We start from the raw sequence: 20,682 nt of genomic DNA on the forward strand, positions 1-20,682 counted from the left end.
AAATTATTTTTACTGGCATCAGTTCTTTCCCATTTGAAATTAATGTATATTTTATCTGTTAATTGGTTTCATCTGTATCAAATTGTACTAATCATAACTTCTGCTATTGTGAGTTTTCCTTCAGAGCCATTATTTCTTTCAAGGCTAATTGTCCTGGGTAATTCGTAACAGATCTAATTTTTCTTAAATATATTTTATTCTTTCAATTTTTATTCAGCATCAAATGTTATCACACAGTTTGAGTCACTATTTTGTGAATTATTTCATTATTCATTATTAATTATTCCTTAGAGAAATGAAAGGAAATTATAAAGATTTTTATGAAATAGAAACAAATCCCTAAAAGGGATTCCCCAGTAAAAGAAAGATGGGTGGAAGCTATATAGTGGCTGGCATTTTTAGCTCTTGAATATCCCACGGATCAAAACACCAAGGTCAAGCAGTTCTGCTTTATTCTGTGGTGACAACATGAGATTTAAAAAATCATTTACTTGTCAAAATAAAATGGAGGAGAGGAAGTAAACAGGAGTGTAAATTAAGATTTTCCATAAGTTAATAAATTGTTGAGGATGGGTAACTAACATATGGGAGTTCATTTTGGTTTTCTATTACATTTAAAGCTTCCCACAGTAATATATTTTAAAGATTTTAAATATCATTTTAAATATATTTTAAAATATATAAATCATTTAAAACATGTAATAGTTTTTAAAATACATAATACATATAAATAACCATTTTAAATTTAAAAATTTTAAAGACTCATTTTAAACATTTAAGAAGAAAGAATTTTTAAAAGGTATATAATCTTTTTAATATTCAATTAAAAACTGAAGATATATTGTTAAATAGTAGGTCAGTGAAAATATGACAACGAGGAACTAAGGTTGGTCAGGCATGCTAATATACTGTGATAAAATGATCTGTGTAACAGGAAAAAGAATATTGTTATGTACATACTAATAAATAAAGTACTAATAAAGTACTTTATTGCCTGCTAAGGAAGATGATATAATGCCCATGGGTCAGGAAATATCCTCTTTGTTGCTCTCTTCCCGTCACACAGACTAGACAAAGAGAGGGGAGAGAGAAACGCAGAATTTTTAAAACCTGGGTCCCTACTTCACTCCCAATTTTCACAAGTCCTATGTATTGTTATCACATGAAGCCATAATTTAAGAAAAACTTAAGAAACGGAAAATAAGAGGGGGAAAGGATTTTATAGACAGCAGGAGTAAAATATAAACATCATCTATAAGTTGCACTTCTTAATGGAGAGGACGAAGCAGAGAAAAAGATAATTACCTTGTGATTCTTTAATGTTTTAGAATATGTACAACCTGCAAAGCAGGGAGAAAAATATCGAATATCATTTCTTCCACATGTAGCAGAATAAAATGAAGATGAGCATTTACAATGAGAATTGCAAGGAGCTGTCAGGTTTCCCAACTGCCCTGTTCTGTAAAAGAAGAGATTGAATGTAATTATAATACAACTGTATTATCCTTATTAATGTATACACAAAGATATCAATGAGATCAATGAAATATGATTATTTAAATAATTTTAACAGATTTAGGTACAACAGATATACAATAAACTGTACATTTTTAAAGCATACAATCTGCATACACTTGTGAAACCATCATTGCAATCATGTTAACAAACATAATCATCACCCCCAATAGTTCCCTCATGCTCCTTTGTAATTCCTCCACCTCCTGGCATCTGCTGATCTACTTTCTGAAACTGTTCATTAGTTGGAATTTCATAGTGCACTAGGTGCACTTTCTTTTTCTGGCTTCTTTCATGCAGCTGGTCTTTACATGGTCTTTGTATGGTCATATGCTTCCATGTCTCTTGGATAAATATTAAGGAGTAGAATGTTTGGATCATATGGTAGGTGTTCATTTAACTTTTTAAGAAACTGTCAAACAGTTTTCCAAAGTGATTGTGCTATTTTGCATTCTCACAAGCAGTGTGTAAGATTTCAATTGCTTCCTATATTCCTTGTCAACACTGGGAATAGTCAGTCTTTTTAATTTTAGACATTCTAACAAGGATACAGTAACTTCATATTGTGGTTTTTAATACGTATTTCCCTAATGACTGATGCTGGACATCTTTCCATGTGCTTATTTTCCATCTGTTTCTATTATTTGGTTAAATATCTGTTTAAATCTTTTGCCCATTTTTGTGGATATTACTAAGCATTCAAAGTTCTTTATATGTTCTAGAAACCAAGTTCTTTGTTAGATATATGATTTTCAAATATCTTCTCAGTCTATGGCTTGTTTCTGCATTACCTTAATTGGATCTTTCAAAGAGCAGATGCTTTTTATTTTAATGAAGACCAATTCATCAATATATTTCTTTATGTATCACATATTTGGTGTCATAACCAAGAAATCTTTGCTGAACCCAAGTTCACATAAATTTTCCTCATATTCCTGGAATTTTATATTTCACAATTACATCTACAATCCATTTTGAATTAATTATTTACATGGTATAAGATATGGATCAAAGTTTGTTTAAATACAGATATCTAATTGTTCCAGCATCATTTGTTAAAATGACTGTATGTTCTCTGCTAAATTGCATATGCACCCTATCAAAAATTAATTATCTATATATGTGTGTCCTTACTTTTGGACTCTCCATTCTGTTCCACTGACTTATTGGTCTATATTTACACCAGTACTACTTTCTTGATTATTGTAGCTTTATAATAAGTCTTGAAATCAAATAGCATTAGTCCTCCACCTTTGTTCTTTAGAATTGTTTGTGGTTTTTCTACATCCTTTGCATAACTATATGAATTTAAAAGTCATTTTTCCAATATCTAAAAAAGAAAGCTTGCTGGGATTTTGATTGTGATTACATCAAATACATACATCAATTTGGGGAGGATTAACATTCTAAAGATCCTGAGTTTTGTAACCCACAAATATGGGATATCTCTTCATTTAAAAATGTAGGTTTTAATTACTGTCAGCAATGTTTTACAGTAATCAGTGCAAAGGGATTTTACATCTTTATCATATTTATCCTTAAGAATTTTTTTTCTTGATACTATTGTTAATGGTATTGTTGTTTAATATCAATTTCAACTTGTTTGTAGGTAGTATATAAAATGCCATAGAATCTTATATATTAATCTTTTCTTCTACAGTATTTCTTTTTGTTTGATAGTATTGTTAACATCATTTTTTAAAGTTTTTTCCAGAATTTATTGAGATATAATTGACACAGCACTGTATAAGTTTAAGATGTACAGTATAATTATTAGACTTACATACATCATGAAATGATTATCACAATAAGTTTAGTGAACCTCCATCATCTCATATCAATACAAAACTAAAGAGAAAAAAATTCTCCCTTGTAATGAAACTCTTAGAGTTTACCCTCTTAACAACTTTCATATATGACATACAGCAGTATTAATTATATTTGTCATGTTGTACATCACTTCCCTAGTACTTATTTACTTTATAACTGGTAGTTTGTGCATTTCAACTGCCTTCATTTAATTCCCGATCCCTTAACCCTTTGCCTTTGTTAACCATAAATCTGATCTCTTTCTCTATGAGTTAGTTAGTTGGTTGGTTGGTTGGTTTTAACATCTTTACTGGTGTATAATTGCTTTACAATGGTGTGTTAGTTTCTGCTTTATAACAAAGTCAACCAGCTATACATATACATATAACCCCGTATCTCCTCACTTTTGTGTCTCCCTCCCAACCTCCCTATCCCACCCCTCTTGGTGGTCACAAAGCACTGAGATAATCTCCCTGTGCTATGTGCCTGCTTCCCATTAGCTATCTATTTTACATTTGGTAGTGTATATATGTCCATGCCACTCTCTCACTTCATCCCAGTTTACCCTTCTCCCTCCCCATGTCCTCAAGTCCACTCTCTACGTCTGTGTCTTTATTCCTGTCCTTCCCCTAGGTTTGTCAGAACCATTTTTATTTTTTAGACTCCATATATATGTGTTAGCATACAGTATTTGTTTTTCTCTTTCTGACTTACTTCACTGTGTATGACAGATTCTAGGTCCGTCCACGTCACGACAAATTACTCAGTTTCATTTCTTTTTATGGCTGAGTAATAATCCATTGCTTATATGTGCCACATCTTCTTTATCCATTCATCTGTCAATGGACACTTAGGTTGCTTCCATGTCCTGGCTATTGTAAATAGTGCTGCAGTGAACATTGCGGTGCATAACTTTTTGAATTATGGATTTCTCAGGGTATATGTCCGAAGTGGGATTGCTGGGTCGTATGGTAGTTCTGTATTTAGTTTTTTAAGGAACCTCCATACTGTTCTCCATAGTGGCTTTATCAATTTACATTTCCACCAACAGTGCAAGAGGGTCCCTTTTCTCCACACCCTCTCCACCATTTATTGTTTGTAGATTTTTTGATGATGCCCATTCTAACTGGTGTGAGGTGATACCTCATTGTAGTTTTGATTTGCATTTCTCTAATGATTAGTGATGTTGAGCATCCTTTCATGTGTTTGTTGGCGATCTGTATGTCTTCTTTGGAGAAATGTCTATTTAGGTCTTTTGCCCATTTTTGGATTGGGTTGTTTGCTTTTCTGATATTGAGCTTCATGAGCTGCTTGTAAATTTTGGAGATTAATCCTTTGTCAGTTGCTTCATTTGCATATATTTACTCCCATTCTGAGGGTTGTCTTTTTGTCTTGTTTATGATTTCCTTTGCTGTGCAAAAGCTTTTAAGTTTCATTATGTCCCATTTGTTTTTGTTTTTATTTCCATTTCTCTAGGAGCTGGGTCAAAAAGGATCTTCCTGTGATTTATGTCATAGAGTGTTCTGCCTATGTTTTCCTCTAAGAGTTTGATAGTGTCTGGCCTTACATTTAGGTCTTTAATCCATTTTGAGTTTATCTTTGTGTATGGTGTTCTAATTTCATACTTTTACATGTACCTGTCCAGTTTTCCCAGCACCACTTATTGAAGAGACTGTCTTTTCTCCAATGTATATTCTTGCCCCCTTTATCAAAAACAAGGTGACCATATGTGTGTGGGTTTACCTCTGGGTTTTCTATCCTGTTCCATTGATCTATATTTCTGTTTTCATGCCAGTACCATACTATCTTGATTACTGTAGCTTTGTAGTGTATTATGAGGTCTGGGAGCCTGATTCTTCCATCTCCGTTTTTCTTTCTCAAGGTTGCTTTGGCTAGTCAGGGTCTTTTGTGTTTCCTTACAAATTGTGAAATTTTTTATTCTAGTTCTGTGAAAAATGCCACTGGTAGTTTGATAGGGATTGCAATGAATCTGTAGATTGGGTAGTATAGATATTTTCACAGTGTTGATTCTTCCAGTCAAGAACTTGGTATATCTCTCCATCTGTTTGTATCATCTTTAATTGGTTTGTTTGTTTTTGAAGTATAATTGACCTACAAGACTGTTAGTTCCTGTTACATAGCATAGTGATTTGGTGTTTCTGTACATTTCAAACTTATCACCACAGTAAGTCTAGTTACAATATATCACCACACAAAGATATTACATAGTTATTTTTATACTCCCCACACTGCACATTTCATATCCATGACTCACTTATTTTGCAACTGAAAGTTTGTATCTCTTAAACTCCCTCACCTATTTAATTCCTCCCCACAACTCCCTCCTTTCCAGCAAGCCCTTGTTTGTTCTCTGTATCTACAGCTCTGTTTCTGTTTTTTTTTTTTTGTGTGTGTGTATTTTTTTTTTTTTTGCGGTACGCGGGCCTCTCACTGTTGTGGCCTCTCCCGTTGCGGAGCAACAGGCTCCGGACGCGCAGGCTCAGCGGCCATGGCTCACTGGCCCAGCCGCTCCGCGGCATGTGGGATCTTCCCGGACCGGGGCACGAACCCGTGTCCCCTGCATCGGCAGGCGGACTCTCAACCACTGCGCCACCAGGGAAGCCCTGTTTCTGTTTTTTATACTTATTCACTTGTTTTTTAGATTCCACATATAAGTGAAATCATACAGTATTTGTCTTTCTCTGTCTGACATATTTAACTTAGCATGATACTCTCTAGTTCCAACCTTGTTGCAAATTGCAAGATTTCATTATTATTTGTGACTGAGTAATATTCCATTGTATGTATATTACATCTTTTTTATCCATTCATCTATTGATGGGCACTTGGGTTATATCTTGGCTATTGTAAATAATGCTGCAATAATTACAGGGGTGCATATATCTTTTCTAATTAGTGCTTTTCTTCTCTTCGGGTAAATACCCAGGAGTGGAATTTGTATGTATTCTTTGTATGTTTTGGATATTAACCCCTTATCAGACATATCCTTTGCAAATATCTTCTCCCATTCAGTAGGCCTTTTTGTTTTGTTGATGCTTTCCTTTACTGAACAAAACCTGTTTAGTCTGATGTAGTCCCATTTATTTTTGTTTTTGTTTCCTTTGCCTGAGGAGACATCTAAAAATATTACTAAAACTGATGTCAAAGAGTGGACTGCCTATGTTTTCTTCCAGTAGTTTTATGGTTTCAGGTCTTACATTTGTCTTTAATACATTTTGAATTTATTTTTCTGCACAGTGTGAGAAAGTAGTCCAGCTTGATTCTTTTGCATGTAGCAGCCCAGTTTTCCCAACACCATTTGTTGAAGAAGCTGTTTTTTGCCCCATTGTATATGTCTCTTTTATTGTAGCTTAATTGCCCATATAAGAGTGGTTTCATTTCCATTGATCTATGTGTCTGTTTTTGTGCCTGTACTATACTGTTTTGATGACTGTAGCTTGGTAGTTTAGTTTGAAATCAGGGGAGCATGATTTCTTCTTTCATAAGATTGTTTGGCTGTTAGGGGTCTTTTCTGTTTCCATACAAATTTTAGCATTAGTTATTCTAGTTCTGTGAAAAATGCCATTGGTATTTTTAGGGATTGCATTGACTCTGAAGCTTGCCTTGGGTAGTATGATCATTTTAACAATATTAATTCTTCCATCCATGAACATGGTTTATCTTTCCATCTGCATGTGTTGTCTTCTATTTCTTTCATCAGTGTCTTATAGTCTTCTGAGTACAAGTCCTTTACCTTCTTACATTTATTTCTAGGTATTTTGTTTTTTGTAATGCATTTGTAAATAGGACTGTTTTCTTAATTACTCTTTCTGATACTATGGTGTTATTGTACTGAAATGCAACAGAGTTCTGTGTATTAATTTTGCATCCTGGAACATTACTGAATTCATTGATAAACTCTAGTAGTTTTTGTATTCTTTCAGTCACTCTATATCTTTTGATTGGAGTATTTAGTGTATTTACATTTAAAGTAATTATTGATAGGTATGTACTTTTTGCCGTTTTGTTACGTTTGGTTTTTTCTTTTTTTTAAACATTTTTATTGGAGTATAATTGCTTTACAATGGTGTTTCAGTTTCTGGTTTATAACAAAGTGAATCAGTTATACATATACATATATCCCCATACCTCCTCCCACTTTCACCTCCCTCCCAACCTACCTATCCCAAATTTCTACCTGGTCACTAAGCCTCGAGTTAATCACCCTGTGCTATGCTACTGCTTCCCACTAGCTATCTATTTTACACTTCGTAGTGTATATATATCCATATATACACTACCACTCACTCACTTTGTCCCAGCTCACCTCTACCTCTACCCATGACCTCAAGTCAATTCTCTAGTTCTGTGTCTTTATTCCCGGCTTGCCTCTAGGTTCATAATGACTTTTTTTTTTTTTATTTTTAGAATCCATATATATGTGTTAGCATATGGCATTTGTTTTTCTCTTTCTGACTTACTTCACTCTGTTATGATAGACTCTAGGTCCATCCACCTCACTACAGATAACTCAATTTCGTTTCTTTTTATGGCTGAGTAATATGCCATTGTATATATGTGCAACATCTCCTTTATCCATTCACCTGTTGATGGACACTTAGGTTGTTTGCATGTCCTGGCTATTGTAAATAGAGCTGCAATGAACATTGTGGTACATGACTTTTTGAATTATGGTTTTCTCAGGGTATATGCCCAGTAATGGGATTGCTGGGTCGTATGGTAGTTCTATTTTTAGTTTTTTAAGGACCCTCCATACTGTTCTCCATAGTGGCTTTATCAATTTACATTCCCACCAACAGTGCAAGAGGGTTCCCTTTTCTCCACACCATCTCCACAATTTAGTGTTTGTAGATTTTTTGATGATGCCCATTCTGACTGGTGTGAGATGATACTGCATTGTAGTTTTGTTCTGCATTTCTCTAATGAATAATGATGTTGAGCATTCTTTCATGTGTTTGTTGGCAGTCTGTATATCTTCTTTGGAGAAATGTCTATTTAGGTCTTCTGCCCATTTTTGTATTGGGTTGTTTGTTTTTTTGTTATTGAGCTGCTTATAAATTTTGGAGATTTATCCTTTGTCAGTTGCTTCATTTGCAAATATTTTCTCCCATTCTGAGGGTTGTCTTTTGGTCTTGTTTATGGTTTCCTTTGCTGTGCAAAAGTTTGAAATTTCATTAGGTCCCATTTGTTTTCTTTTCATTTCCATTTCTCTAGGAGGTGGATCAAAAAGGATCTTGCTGTGATTTATGTCATAGAGTGTTCTGCCTATGTTTTCCTCTAAGAGTTTGATAGTTTCCGGACTTACCTTTAGGTCTTTAATCTATTTTGATTTTATTTTTGTGTATGGTGTTAGGGAGTGTTCTAATTTCATTCTTTTACATGTAGTATCCAGTTTTCCCAGAATTACTTACTGAAGAGGCTGTCTTTCCTCCATTGTATATTCTCGCCTCCTTCATCAAAGATAAGGTGACCATACATGTGTGGGTTTAACTCTGGGCTTTCTATCCTATTCCATTGATCTATATTTCTGTTTTTGTGCCAGTACCATACTGTCTTGATTACTGTAGCTTTGTAGTATAGTCTGAAGTCAGGGAGCCTGATTCCTCCACCTCTGTTTTTCTTTCTCAAGATTGCTTTGGCTATTCGGGGTCTTTTGTGTTTCTATACAAATTGTGAAATGTTTTGTTTTCGTTCTGTGAAAAATGCCAGTGGTAGCTTGATAGGGATTGCATTGAATCTGTAGATTGCTTTGGGTAGTAGAGTCATTTTCACAATGTTGATTCTTCCAATCCAAGAACATGGTATATCTCTCCATCTATTTGTAACACCTTTAATTTCTTTCATCAGAGTCTTATAATTTTCTGCATACAGGTCTATTGTCTCCTTAGGTAGGTTAACCCCTAGATATTTTATTCTATTAATTGCAATGGTAAATGCGAGAGTTTTTTTGATTTCACTTTCAAATTTTTCATCATTAGTGTATAGGAATGCCAGAGATTTCTGTGCATTAATTTTGTACCCTGCAACTTTACCAAATTCACTTGATTAGCTCGAGTAGTTCTCTGGTAGCATCTTTAGGATTCTCTATGTATAGGATCATGTCATCTGCAAACAGTGACAGCTTTACTTCTTCTTTTCCGATTTGGATTCCTTTTATTTCCTTTTTTTCTCCAATTGCTGTGGCTAAAACTTCCAAAAGTATGTTGAATAAGAGTGGTGAGAGTGGGCAACCTTGTCTTGTTCCAGATCTTAGCGGAAATGCTTTCAGTTTTTCACCATTGAGGACGATGTTGGCTGTGGGTTTGTCATATATGGCCTTTATTATGTTGAGGAAAGTTCCCTCTATGCCTACTTTCTGGAGGGTTTTTTATCATAAACGGCTGTTGAATTTTGTCGAAAGATTTCTCTGCACCTATTGAGATGATCATATGGGTTTTCTTCTTTAATTTGTTAATATGGTGTATCACGTTGATTGATTTCCGTATATTGAAGAATCCTTGCATTCCTGGAATAAACCCCACTTGATCATGGTGTATGATCCTTTTAATGTGCTGTTGGATTCTGTTTGCTAGTATTTTGTTGAGGATTTTTGCATCTATGTTCATCAGTGATATTGGCCTGTAGTTTTCTTTCTTTGTGACATCCTTGTCTGGTTTTGGTATCAGGGTGATGGTGGCCTCATAGAATGAGTTTGGGAGTGTTCCTCCCTGTGCTGTATTTTGGAGGAGTTTGAGAAGGATAGGTGTTAGCTCTTCTCTAAATGTTTGATAGAATTCGCCTGTGAAGCCATGTGGTCCTGGGCTTTTCTTTGTTGGAAGATTTTTAATCACAGTTTCAATTTCAGTGCTTGTGATTGGTCTGTTCATATTTTCTATTTCTTCCTGATTCAGTCTTGGCAGGTTGTGCATTTCTAAGAATTTGTCCATTTCTTCCAGATTGTCCATTTTATTGGCATAGAGTTGCTTGTAGTAATCTCTCATGATCTCTTTTATTTCTGCAGTGTCAGTTGTTACCTCTCCTTTTTCATTTCTAATTCTATTGATTTGAGTGTTCTCCCTTTTTTTCTTGATGAGTCTGGCTAATGGTTTATCAATTTTGTTTATCTTTTCAAAGAACCAGCTTTTAGTTTTATTGATCTTTGCCATCGTTTCCTTCATTTCTTTTTCATTTATTTCTGATCTGATTTTTATGATTTCTTTCCTTCTGCTAACTTTGGGGTTTCTTTGTTCTTCTTTCTCTAATTGCTTTAGGTGCAAGGTTAGGTTGTTTATTCGAGATGTTTCCTGTTTCTTAAGGTAGGATTGTATTGCTATAAACTTCCCTCTTAGAACTGCTTTTGCTGCATCACATGGGTTTTCAGTCATCGTCTTTTCATTGTCATTTGTTTCAAGGTATTTTTTGATTTCCTCTTTGATTTCTTCAGTGGTCTCTTGGTTATTAATAGTGTATTGTTTAGCCTCCAGGTGTTCGTATTTTTTTACAGATTTTTTTCCTGTAATTTATATCTAGTCTCACAGCGCTGTGGTCAGAAAAGACACTTGATACAATTTCAATTTTCTCAAATTTACCAAGGCTTGATTTGTGACCCAAGTATTGATCTCTCCTGGAGAATGTTCCATGAGCACTTGAGAAGAAAGTGTATTCTGTTGTTTTTGGATAGAATGTCCTATAAATATCACTTCAGTCCATTTTGTTTAATGTATCATTTAAAGCTTGTGTTTCCTTATTCATTTTCATTTTGGATGATCTGTCCATTGGTGAAAGTGGGGTGTTAAAGTCCCCTATGATTGTGTTACTGTTGATTTCTCCTTTCATGGCTGTTAGAATCTGCCTTATGTATTGAGGTGCTCCTATGTTGGGTGCATAAATGTTTACAGTTGCTCTATCTTCTTCTTGGATTGATCCCTTGATCATTATGTAGTGTCCTTCTTTGTCTCTTGTAATAGTCTTTGTTTTAAACTCCATTTTGTGTGACATGAGAATTGCTACTCCAGCTTTCTTTTGATTTCCATTTGTATGGAATATCTTTTTTCATCCCCTCACTTTCAGTCTGTATGTGTCCCTAGGTCTGAAGTGAGTCTCTTGTAGACAGCATATATACGGGTCTTGTTTTTGTATCCATTCAGCCAGTCTATGTCTTTTGCTTGGAGCATTTCATCCATTTACATTTAAGGTAATTATCGATATGTATGTTCCTATTACCATTTTCTTAATTGTTTTGGGTTTGTTATTGTAGGTCTTTTCCTTCTCTTGTGTTTCCTACCTAGATTAGTTCCTTTACATGTGTTGTAAAGCTGGTGTGGTTGTGCTGAATTCCCTTAGTCTTGTTTGTCTGTAAAAGTTTTAACTTCTCCATTGAATCTTAATGAGATCCCTGCTGGGTAATGTTGGTTGTAGATTTTTCTCCTTCACCACTTTAAATATGTCCTGCCACTCCCTTCTGGCTTGCAGAGTTTCTGCTGAAAGATCAGCTGTTAACCTTATGGGGATTCCCTTGTATGTTATTCGTTGTTTTTCCCTTGCTGCTTTTAATATTTTCTCTTTGTATTTAACTTCTGATAGCTTGATTAGTATGTGTCTTGGTGTGTTTCTCCTTGGATTTATCCTGTATGGGACTCTCTGTGATTCCTGAACTTAACTATTTCCTTTCCCATATTAGGGAAGTTTTCAACTATAATCTCTTCAAATATTTTCACAGTCCCTTTCTTTTTCTCTTCCTCTGGGACCCCTATAATTCGAATGTTGGTGCATTTAATATTGTCCCCGAGGTCTCTGAGACTGTCCTCAATTCTTTTCATTCTTTTTTCTTTATTCTGATCTGCAGTATTTATTTCCACTATTTTATCTTCCATGTCACTTATGCATTCTTTTGCCTCAGTTATTCTGCTGTTGATTCCTTCTAGAGAATTTTTAATATAATTTATTGTGTTGTTCATGATTGTTTGCTCTTTAGTTCTTCTAAGTCCTTGTTAAACGTTTCTTGTGTTTATTCTATTTCCAGAATTGTGAATAATCTTTACTATCATTATTCTGAATCCATTGTTTTTTGTGGCTTTCCCCAGTGGCTAAGGTTGGTTCAGTGGGTTGTGTAGGCTTCCTCGTTGACAGGACTAGTGTGTGTGTTCTGGTGGATGAGGCTAGATCTTGTCTTTCTTGTGGGTAGGTCCACGTTTGGTGGTGTGTTTTGGGGTATCTGTGACCTTATTATGATTTCAGGCAGCCTCTGTGCTAATGGATGGGGTTGCGTTCCTCTCTTGCTAGTTGTTTGACATAGGGTGTCCAGCAGTGAAGCTTGCTGGTCATTGATTAGAGCTGGGCCTTGGCGTTGAGATGGAGATATCTTGGAGATTTTCGCCGTTTGATATTATGTGGAGCTGGGAGGTCTCAGGTCAACCAATGTTTGAACTTGGGTCTCCCACCTCAGAGGCAAAGCCCTGACACCTGGCTGGAGCACCAAGAGTGTGTCATCCACACACAGAATAAAAAGGAGAAGAAAAAGAAAGGAAGAAGATTAAAAAAATTTAAAAGTTATTAAAATAGAAAACAAAAAATAATTATTAAAAAAATTTTTAAGTAAAGTTAAAAAAAGGAAAGAAAGAACATCCAAACCAAAACACAAATCCACCAATGATAACAAGCACTGAAAGCTATACTAAAAAAAATAAAATAAAAGGACAGACAGAACCCTAGGACAAATGGTAAAAGCAAAGCTATACAGGCAAAATCTCACACAGAAGCATATGCATACACCCTCACGAAAAGAGAACAAGGGAAAAAAATCTATCTATCTATCTATCTATCTATATATCGTTGCTCCCAAAGTCCGCCTCCTCAATTTGGGATGCTTCGTTGTCTATTCAGGTATTCCACAGATGCAGGGTAAATCAAGTTGACTGTGGAGATTAAATCCGCTGCTCCCGAGGCTGCTGGGAGAGATTTCCCTTTCTCTTCTTTGTTCGCATAGCTCCTGGGATTCAGCTTTGGGTTTGGCCCTGCCTCTGCGTGTAGGTCGCCTGAAGGCATCTGTTCTTTGCTCAGACAGGACAGGGTTAAAGGAGAAGCTGATTAGGGGACTCTGGCTCACTCAGGCTGGGGTGAGGGATGTGTAGGGAATGCAGGGCGAGCCTGCGGTGGCAGAGGCCAGCATGACCTTGCACCAGCCTGAGGCGCGCCGTCTGTTCACCCGGGGAAGTTGTCCCTGGAGCACAGGACCCTGGCAGTGGCAGGCTGCACAGACTCCCAGGATGGGAAGTGTGGATAGTGACCTGTGCTTGCACACAGGCTTCTTGGTGGCTGCAGCAGCAGCCTTAGTGTCTCATGCCCGTCTCTGGGGTCCGTGCTGATACCCACAGCTCACGCCCGTCTCTGGAGCTCCTTTTATCAGCACTCTTAATGTCCTCTCCTCACACACCAGGAAACAAAGAGGCAAGAAAAAGTCTCTTGCCTCTTCGCCAGTTCCAGACCTTTTCCTGGACTCCCTCCTGGGTAGCTGGGGTGCACTAGCCCCCTTCAGGCCGTGTTCACGCAGCCAAGCCCAATCCTCTCCCTGCGATCCGACTGAAGCCCGAGCCTCAGCTCCCAGTCCCGGCCCGCACCAGCGGGTGAGCAGACAAACCTCTCAGGCTGGTGAATGCTGGTTGGCACTGATCCTCTGTGCTGGAATCTCTCTGCTTTGCCCTCCGCACCCCTGCTGCTGCTCTCTCCTCTGCGGCTCTGAAGCTTCCCCCCTCCACCAACCGCAGTCTCCGCCCGTGAAGGGGCTTCCTAGTGTGTGGAAACCTTTCCTCCTTCACAGCTCCCTTCCACTGGTGCAGGTCCCGTCCGTATTCTTTTGTCTCTGTTTTTTCTTTTTTCTTTTGTCCTACCCAGGTACATGGGGAGTTTCTTGCCTTTTGGGAGGTCTGAGATCTTCTCCCAGCATTCAGTAGGTGTTCTGTAGGAGTTGTTCCACATGTAGATGTATTTCTGATGTTTTTGTGGGGAGGAAGGTGATCTCCACATCTTCTTCTTCTGCCATCTTGAAGCTCCTCCCTGGGGGTTGTTTTTATAGGTGTTTTCTTTTTCCTTTCTCTTCCTTTGTTCTCTTCCCTTATGATTTGATGACTATCTTTAATGTTATGTCTCGATTCCTTTTTTTACTCAGTGTGTAATAGATTTTTTATTTGTAGTTACCGTGATGTAGGTACACACACACACACACACATCATTTTAAGTTAGTTATCTAAGTTCAAACACATTTTAACAATCCTGCATTTTTGCTCCACCCACGTCTCCTGTTTTTGACCTAGTTTACATCTTTTTGTGTGTCCTTTAACTACTTATTGTAGATAGATATAATTTTACTACTTCTGTCTTTTAGTCCTCATACTAACTTTATATGTGGTTGATTTACTGTCTTTCCTTCATATTGCTGTTACCAATGAGCTTTTTCCTTCTATAATTTTCATGTTTGTAGTAATGGCCTTTTCTTTTTCAGTCAGAGAAGTCCTTTTAATATTTCTTGTAAAGCTGGTTTGGTTGTGCTGAAGAATTTTAGCTTTTGCTTATCTTTTTTTGCGGTATGCGGGCCTCTCACTGTTGTGGCCTCTCTCGTTGCAGAGCACAGGCTCCGGACGTGCAGGTTCAGCAGCCATGGCTCACGGGCCCAGCCACTCCGCGGCATGTGGGATCTTTCCCGGACTGGGGCACGAACCCGCGTCCCCTGCATTGGCAGGCGGACTCTCAACCACTGCGCCACCAGGGAAGCCCTTATCTAACTTTTTATCTCTCCATCAAATCTGAATAAAAGGCTTGCTTGGTAGAGTATTCTTGTTTATAAGTTTTTTCCCTTTCATCACTTTAAATACATTATGACACTCCCTTCTGGACTACAGAGTTTCTGCTGAAAAGTCAGTTGATAGCCTTATGGGAATTAACAATATTATTTTTAATATTGATTTCTGCATTTGTAGTTAGCATATAGAAATACCATAGATTATTGTAGGTTGATTTGATCTTACAAACTTGCTAAACTCATTTTATTAGTTAGAGTGTTTTTTGGATTTTCTATATAGACAATGGTGTTTACTTCAAATAAACACAGTTTTGCTTCTACTTTTGCTATTGTAATGTCTTTTGTTTATTTTTCTTACATTATTGGATGGCTAGAACCTTTAGAACAATGTTAATATAGAAATAGTAAAAACAGATATCCTTGTATTCCTGGTTAGTCAATGTTTCATCGTCTTAGTCTGCTCAAGCCACTATAATAAAATATCATAGATTGTGTGGCTTAAACAACAGACATTTATCTCTCACTGTTCTGGAAGCTATGTCCAGGTCAAGGTGCAGGCAGCTTTGGTGTCTGGTGTGGGCTGTCTTCCTGGATTGCAGAACATCACCTTCCTCATTGTTATCCTCACACAGTCAATAGAGGGAAAGCTTTGGCCTCTTCCTCTTCTTAGAAGGACATTAATCCCATCATGGGGTGTCCACCCTCATGATCTTACCTAACCCTAATTATCTCTTAAAGGTTCCATCTCATAATACTATCATATTGGGGATTAGGGCTTCAACATATGAATCTGGAAGGAGGGGGAAACACAAACATTCAGTCTATAATCATCACTAAGTATGATGTTAGCTGTACATTTTCATAGAATCCCTTCCATTATTAGTTTTGTACTTGATCAGGAATAGATGTTGCACTTTATCAAGCATTTTTGACATCTATTGAGATTATAAATTTTTTTCATTTTTAGTTTATTTATATGGTAGATTATGTATCAATTGATTTTTAAACTATTAAACTATCCTTGCATCTCTATATGAATCTTGTTTGATCATAATTTAGTTTCCTTTTAATATACTATTTGATTCCATTTATTAAAGTTCTGTTAAGAATTTTTGCATCTATACTCATGAGTGATATAGGTCTATAGTTTTCCTTTCTTACAATGTCTTGGTCTGGTTTTGAGATCAGGACAATGCAGGTCTCACAGAATGAGTTAGGGAGTATCCATTCCTTTTCAATTTTCTAGAAGAATTTGTATAAGAACAGATTTTTTAAAATGTTTGGTAGAATTCCCCAATGAAAACATTTGGGCCTGGAGTTTTCTTTGTGGGAAAGTGTTTAACTACAAATTTGATTTATTTGCTAGATACAAAAATTAGCTATTTCTTCTTAAGTGAGTTTTTGTCTTTCAAAGGTTTTACCCATTTCATGGTAGTTGTTAAATTTATGGGCATAAAGTTGTTCATAATATTAACCTATTACCTTTTTATATGAGTAGAACCTATACTAAAAACAGATCTCTAACTTCTGATTTTGGTAATTTTCTCTCTGTAGTGGTTTAGCAATTTCATCAATTTTCTCAAAATAACACCTGCGATTTTACTGATTTTCTCCATTGTTTTTCTCATTTCTACTCCACTGATTTCTGTTCTGATCTCAACTGCATGCTTTGTTCTACTTAATTTACAATCAGTCTGCTTTGATGTTTATAGTTTTTTAAGGTAGAAACAAATGTCACTGGTTTGAGACGTTTTTCTTTTCTAATACAGACTTTTAATGCTATACATTTTGCCCTACATACTGCTTTAACAGCCTCCCACAAATTTTTTAATGTGTGTTTACATTTTCATTCACTTGAAAATATTTTACAATTTCCCTTTAGGAGAAATTATTTGACCCAAAGTTTATATAGAAGGTTTTTTCAGTTTCCAGATATCTGGGGCTTTTTCAGAAATCTTTTTTTATTATTTCTAATTTAATCCCATCATGGTCAGAAATTTTACTTCCATTTTATTATTTGATCCTTTAAATTTACTGAGTTTTGTTTCATAGAATATGGTCTATTTTGGTAAGTATTTTATGCATTCTTTTTTTTGTTTGTCTCTTTGCCGTACACAGGCCTCCCACTGTTGTGGCCTCTCCTGTTGCGGAGCACAGGCTCTGGACACGCAGGCTCAGCGGCCATGACTCACGGGCCCAGCCACTCTGCGGCATGTGGGATCTTCCCGGACTGGGGCACGAACCCGTGTCCCCTGCATTGGCAGGCGGACTCTCAACCACTGCGCCACCAGGGAAGCCCCTATTTTAGGCACTCTTGAAAAGAAAGCATATTTTGCTTTGTTACATGACATGTTCTACAAATGTCAATTAGGTCAAGTTGGTTGACAGTGTTATTCAAATCTTTTTTATCATCACTGTTTTTTTTTTTTCCCTACTTCTACTAAGAGAGGAATACTGAAATAGCTGACTACACTTGTGAATTTCTACATTTCTCCTTGCAGTGTATAAGTTTTTGCTCCACATATTTTAAAGCTCTTTCATTAGGTTCAGAATCATTTAGGATTGTTATTAATTTTTGATGAATTGGCCAATTTATAGTACATAATGACATTATTTTTTCCTGCTAATATTGTTTGCTCTCAAATCTGCTTGGTCACTGATATGAGCTTTCTTTTGACTACTGTTAACATGTTATATCTTTTCCCATCCTTTTACACATAATCTACTTGTGTCTGTATTTGAAGTGTATTTCTTTCATGCAGCATATAGTCTTGCTTTTTTGAAATTAAACTGAAGATTATCTTCCTTTTAACTGAGATACTACAACCATTTGCATTTAATGTGATTACTAATGTGGTCAGGTTTGAATATATCCTCTTTCTATTTGTTTTCTATTTATTCTATCTCTTCTTTGTTCTCTTTTTCTACTTTTCTGCCTACTTTGAGATCAAACAGTTTTGGAAAATTCTATTTTAACTCCTGTGTTGGCTTATTAGCTATATTTATTGTTTTTTAGTGGTTGCTTCAGGGTTTACACTATACATTTTGACTTAATACAGGCTACCAACATATGACAGCACTTCATGTAAACCCATATTGCATGTTAATCTGTTTTAAACAATTGTTTTTAAAGAGATTTAAATAAGAAAAAATGATTTACCTAGTTACAATTTCCTTTGCTCTTCTTTGTGTAGTTTATATTTTCATCTGGTATTCTTTTTAATGTCCTAATTTTTGTCTCTTTAGGCTCAAAGGTCAGTCAAAAATCTGTGCCAGTTTTTTGTCATCTTATTAGATGCGTTTTGCCCACTTTGCTGGAATTGCCAGCTTCTTGCCAATGTCCAGAAATAGTAAATATACTCAGGGTAAAATGCAACTGCAGAAGATTGCTTCTCCTCACAAGGTTTGCCTTTCTCCAGGATTTTGGTCTTTAAATTCCTAGTTGCCTAAACAACTGTCTGATGCCTTTAAACACATTTTTAAAATGTTATTCAGCTTTTCTAGGTGTTCTCAGTGGGAGCATTTGTCTGCCATAAGCCACTTCATTGTAGCTCAAGTGTAAGTCTTGTTTTCTATACTTATTTTACTTGCTTAGTCCTTTGGTTTCCAATTCCAGTTCTGTTTCTCTTCTTTAACATCAATCTCTGCCCAGTTCTTTGAATTTTTGCATGTTTAACCTAAAGGAGACATTACTCATGCATACTTTCAGATGTCTTCAGTTCCATTCTTTGATAAGAAGGCAGACACACCAATTCAAAAACAAAGGTAAGACTGGCTTTGTACAGACAGTATGGTCTCCTAGTTGCTACTCACTTTAATACAGATTTCTACTTCTGGGTGCTGATTAATTTCAATATGTTTTTTTTTCTTTAGAATGAATGCATAAGCAGTCATACTACAAGCTATCATTATGATATTTCTGCCTTTAAAGTGAAAGGTGAAACTATGCCTTATGTTTCTTTTACATGTTCAATAATGCCAAGAATGATATGAGCATATTAGGCTTACTGGATAAATAATTATTAATCGACAAACAAATATATTGTTGGGATTAGATGTAAAAATCTCATATACATAAAATTATATTTACCCGCCATAATCTTCAGTGATCCCAGCAAATGGTATTGAATCACAGTGTACAAAAATTACAAATGCAAGGAGTACAAGTGTTACAGCAGATGTAACCATCACAAATCTCATAAGGCCTTTACAAGACATTTGTAACTTGGAAATAATGATACCTCCCAGAATCTGGCCAAGAGCACGTCCTGGAATTAAAACAAGTCCTAAAAGAAAGGAGGAAGAGAAAACACAGTTAAAAATAGCTAAAGATAGTACAGAAATTCATACTTTGAGGTAATCCCCTCTGCTCTAAACATAGAGCAAACATAGATTTAACTAAGAGACCGAGACAAAACTTAAAGGCATGATATTAATAAATACCTGAACAAACCCTGATCCCTAAGAGAAATACAAATTTGTGAGTGGGGCTGAAGCTATAGGCCTAAAGGACCTAGAATAAGAGGCTCCACAAAATGTTTTACAGCAGTTGTGAGAAGAAATACAATAAAAGGCATACCAGAGGAACAACATTTGAAAATTTGTAGCTAAGAATGAGAAATTTCAATAATTAAAGAAATATGGGCTTCCCTGGTGGCGCAGTGGTTGAGAGTCTGCCTGCCGATGCAGGGGACACGGGTTCGTGCCCCGGTCTGGGAAGATCCCACATGCCACGGAGCGGCTGGGCCCGTGAGCCATGGCTGCTGGGCCTGTGCATCCGGAGCCTGTGCTCCACAATGGGAGAGGCCACAACAGTGAGAGGCAAGCGTACCGCAAAAAAAAAAAAAAAAAAAAAAAGAAAGAAATATTAGTCCTGGGAATAAAAGTACACTCCAATTACTGAGAAAGAGTAAAAATAAATAAATATTAAATCACATAAGGTAAGGAAACTTCATAACATCAAGATTAAAGTGTAAATTGTAAAAGCTGCCAGAGAGCCTGTAACTTGCAAAAGAATTATAATTATAGCTAATTTTTTAAAAAGATAAAATTAATAACCTAGACCAAACACACATACACAATCCTGAGGAGTGGGGTTAGTAAACTGAAAGTGAGTAGTGAAAATTTCCTAAACCAACCGAGGGGGATAAAATGAATAAAAAATGAGTCCTTTGAGAGAGGACAGAATAGTGGGGGGGAAAAAGAAGCAAAAGAGAAGTGTAATAAACAAAATGTACAATTAAAAAGTTTAAAACTACTTAAATATGTCAGAATTTACAATAATGATAAATGGACAAAACAACTATTAAAAAGATAGAGTATCAAATTTGATATTTTTAAAAAAGGAAAGCTTGAAAATAAAGCAGTGAAAATATATGTACCATGAAAATGTAGATCATGAACATGTATATACCTAATGACAATGCATAAAACAAATTATGTAAACACTGCCTAGATTTCAAGAAAATTAAAAATCTATAAACAAAGTGTTCTAACTCAGCTTTCTCAGAGACAGAGACTTAGCTTACAACACTATTAAAGATATGGAAAGTATTAATTGATTT

The 20,682-nt window shown here is 36.0% G+C and overlaps 1 protein-coding gene across 1 annotated transcript in view; it reads right to left on the reverse strand.

Moving 5' to 3' along the window:
• Positions 1–20,682, reverse strand: part of SLCO6A1 (solute carrier organic anion transporter family member 6A1) — a 107,370-nt gene that overhangs the window by 29,418 nt on the left and 57,270 nt on the right. Inside the window, exons 8-9 of the mRNA XM_067730222.1 lie at positions 19,209–19,404; positions 1,306–1,459 (exon numbers count right to left, since the gene is read on the reverse strand). Of these exons, the coding sequence (XP_067586323.1) occupies positions 1,306–1,459; positions 19,209–19,404 (350 nt within the window). The remainder of the gene's footprint in view (positions 1–1,305; positions 1,460–19,208; positions 19,405–20,682) is intronic.

This window comes from Pseudorca crassidens, chromosome 3 (assembly GCF_039906515.1).
Source record: "Pseudorca crassidens isolate mPseCra1 chromosome 3, mPseCra1.hap1, whole genome shotgun sequence".
Taxonomy (NCBI): domain Eukaryota; kingdom Metazoa; phylum Chordata; class Mammalia; order Artiodactyla; family Delphinidae; genus Pseudorca; species Pseudorca crassidens.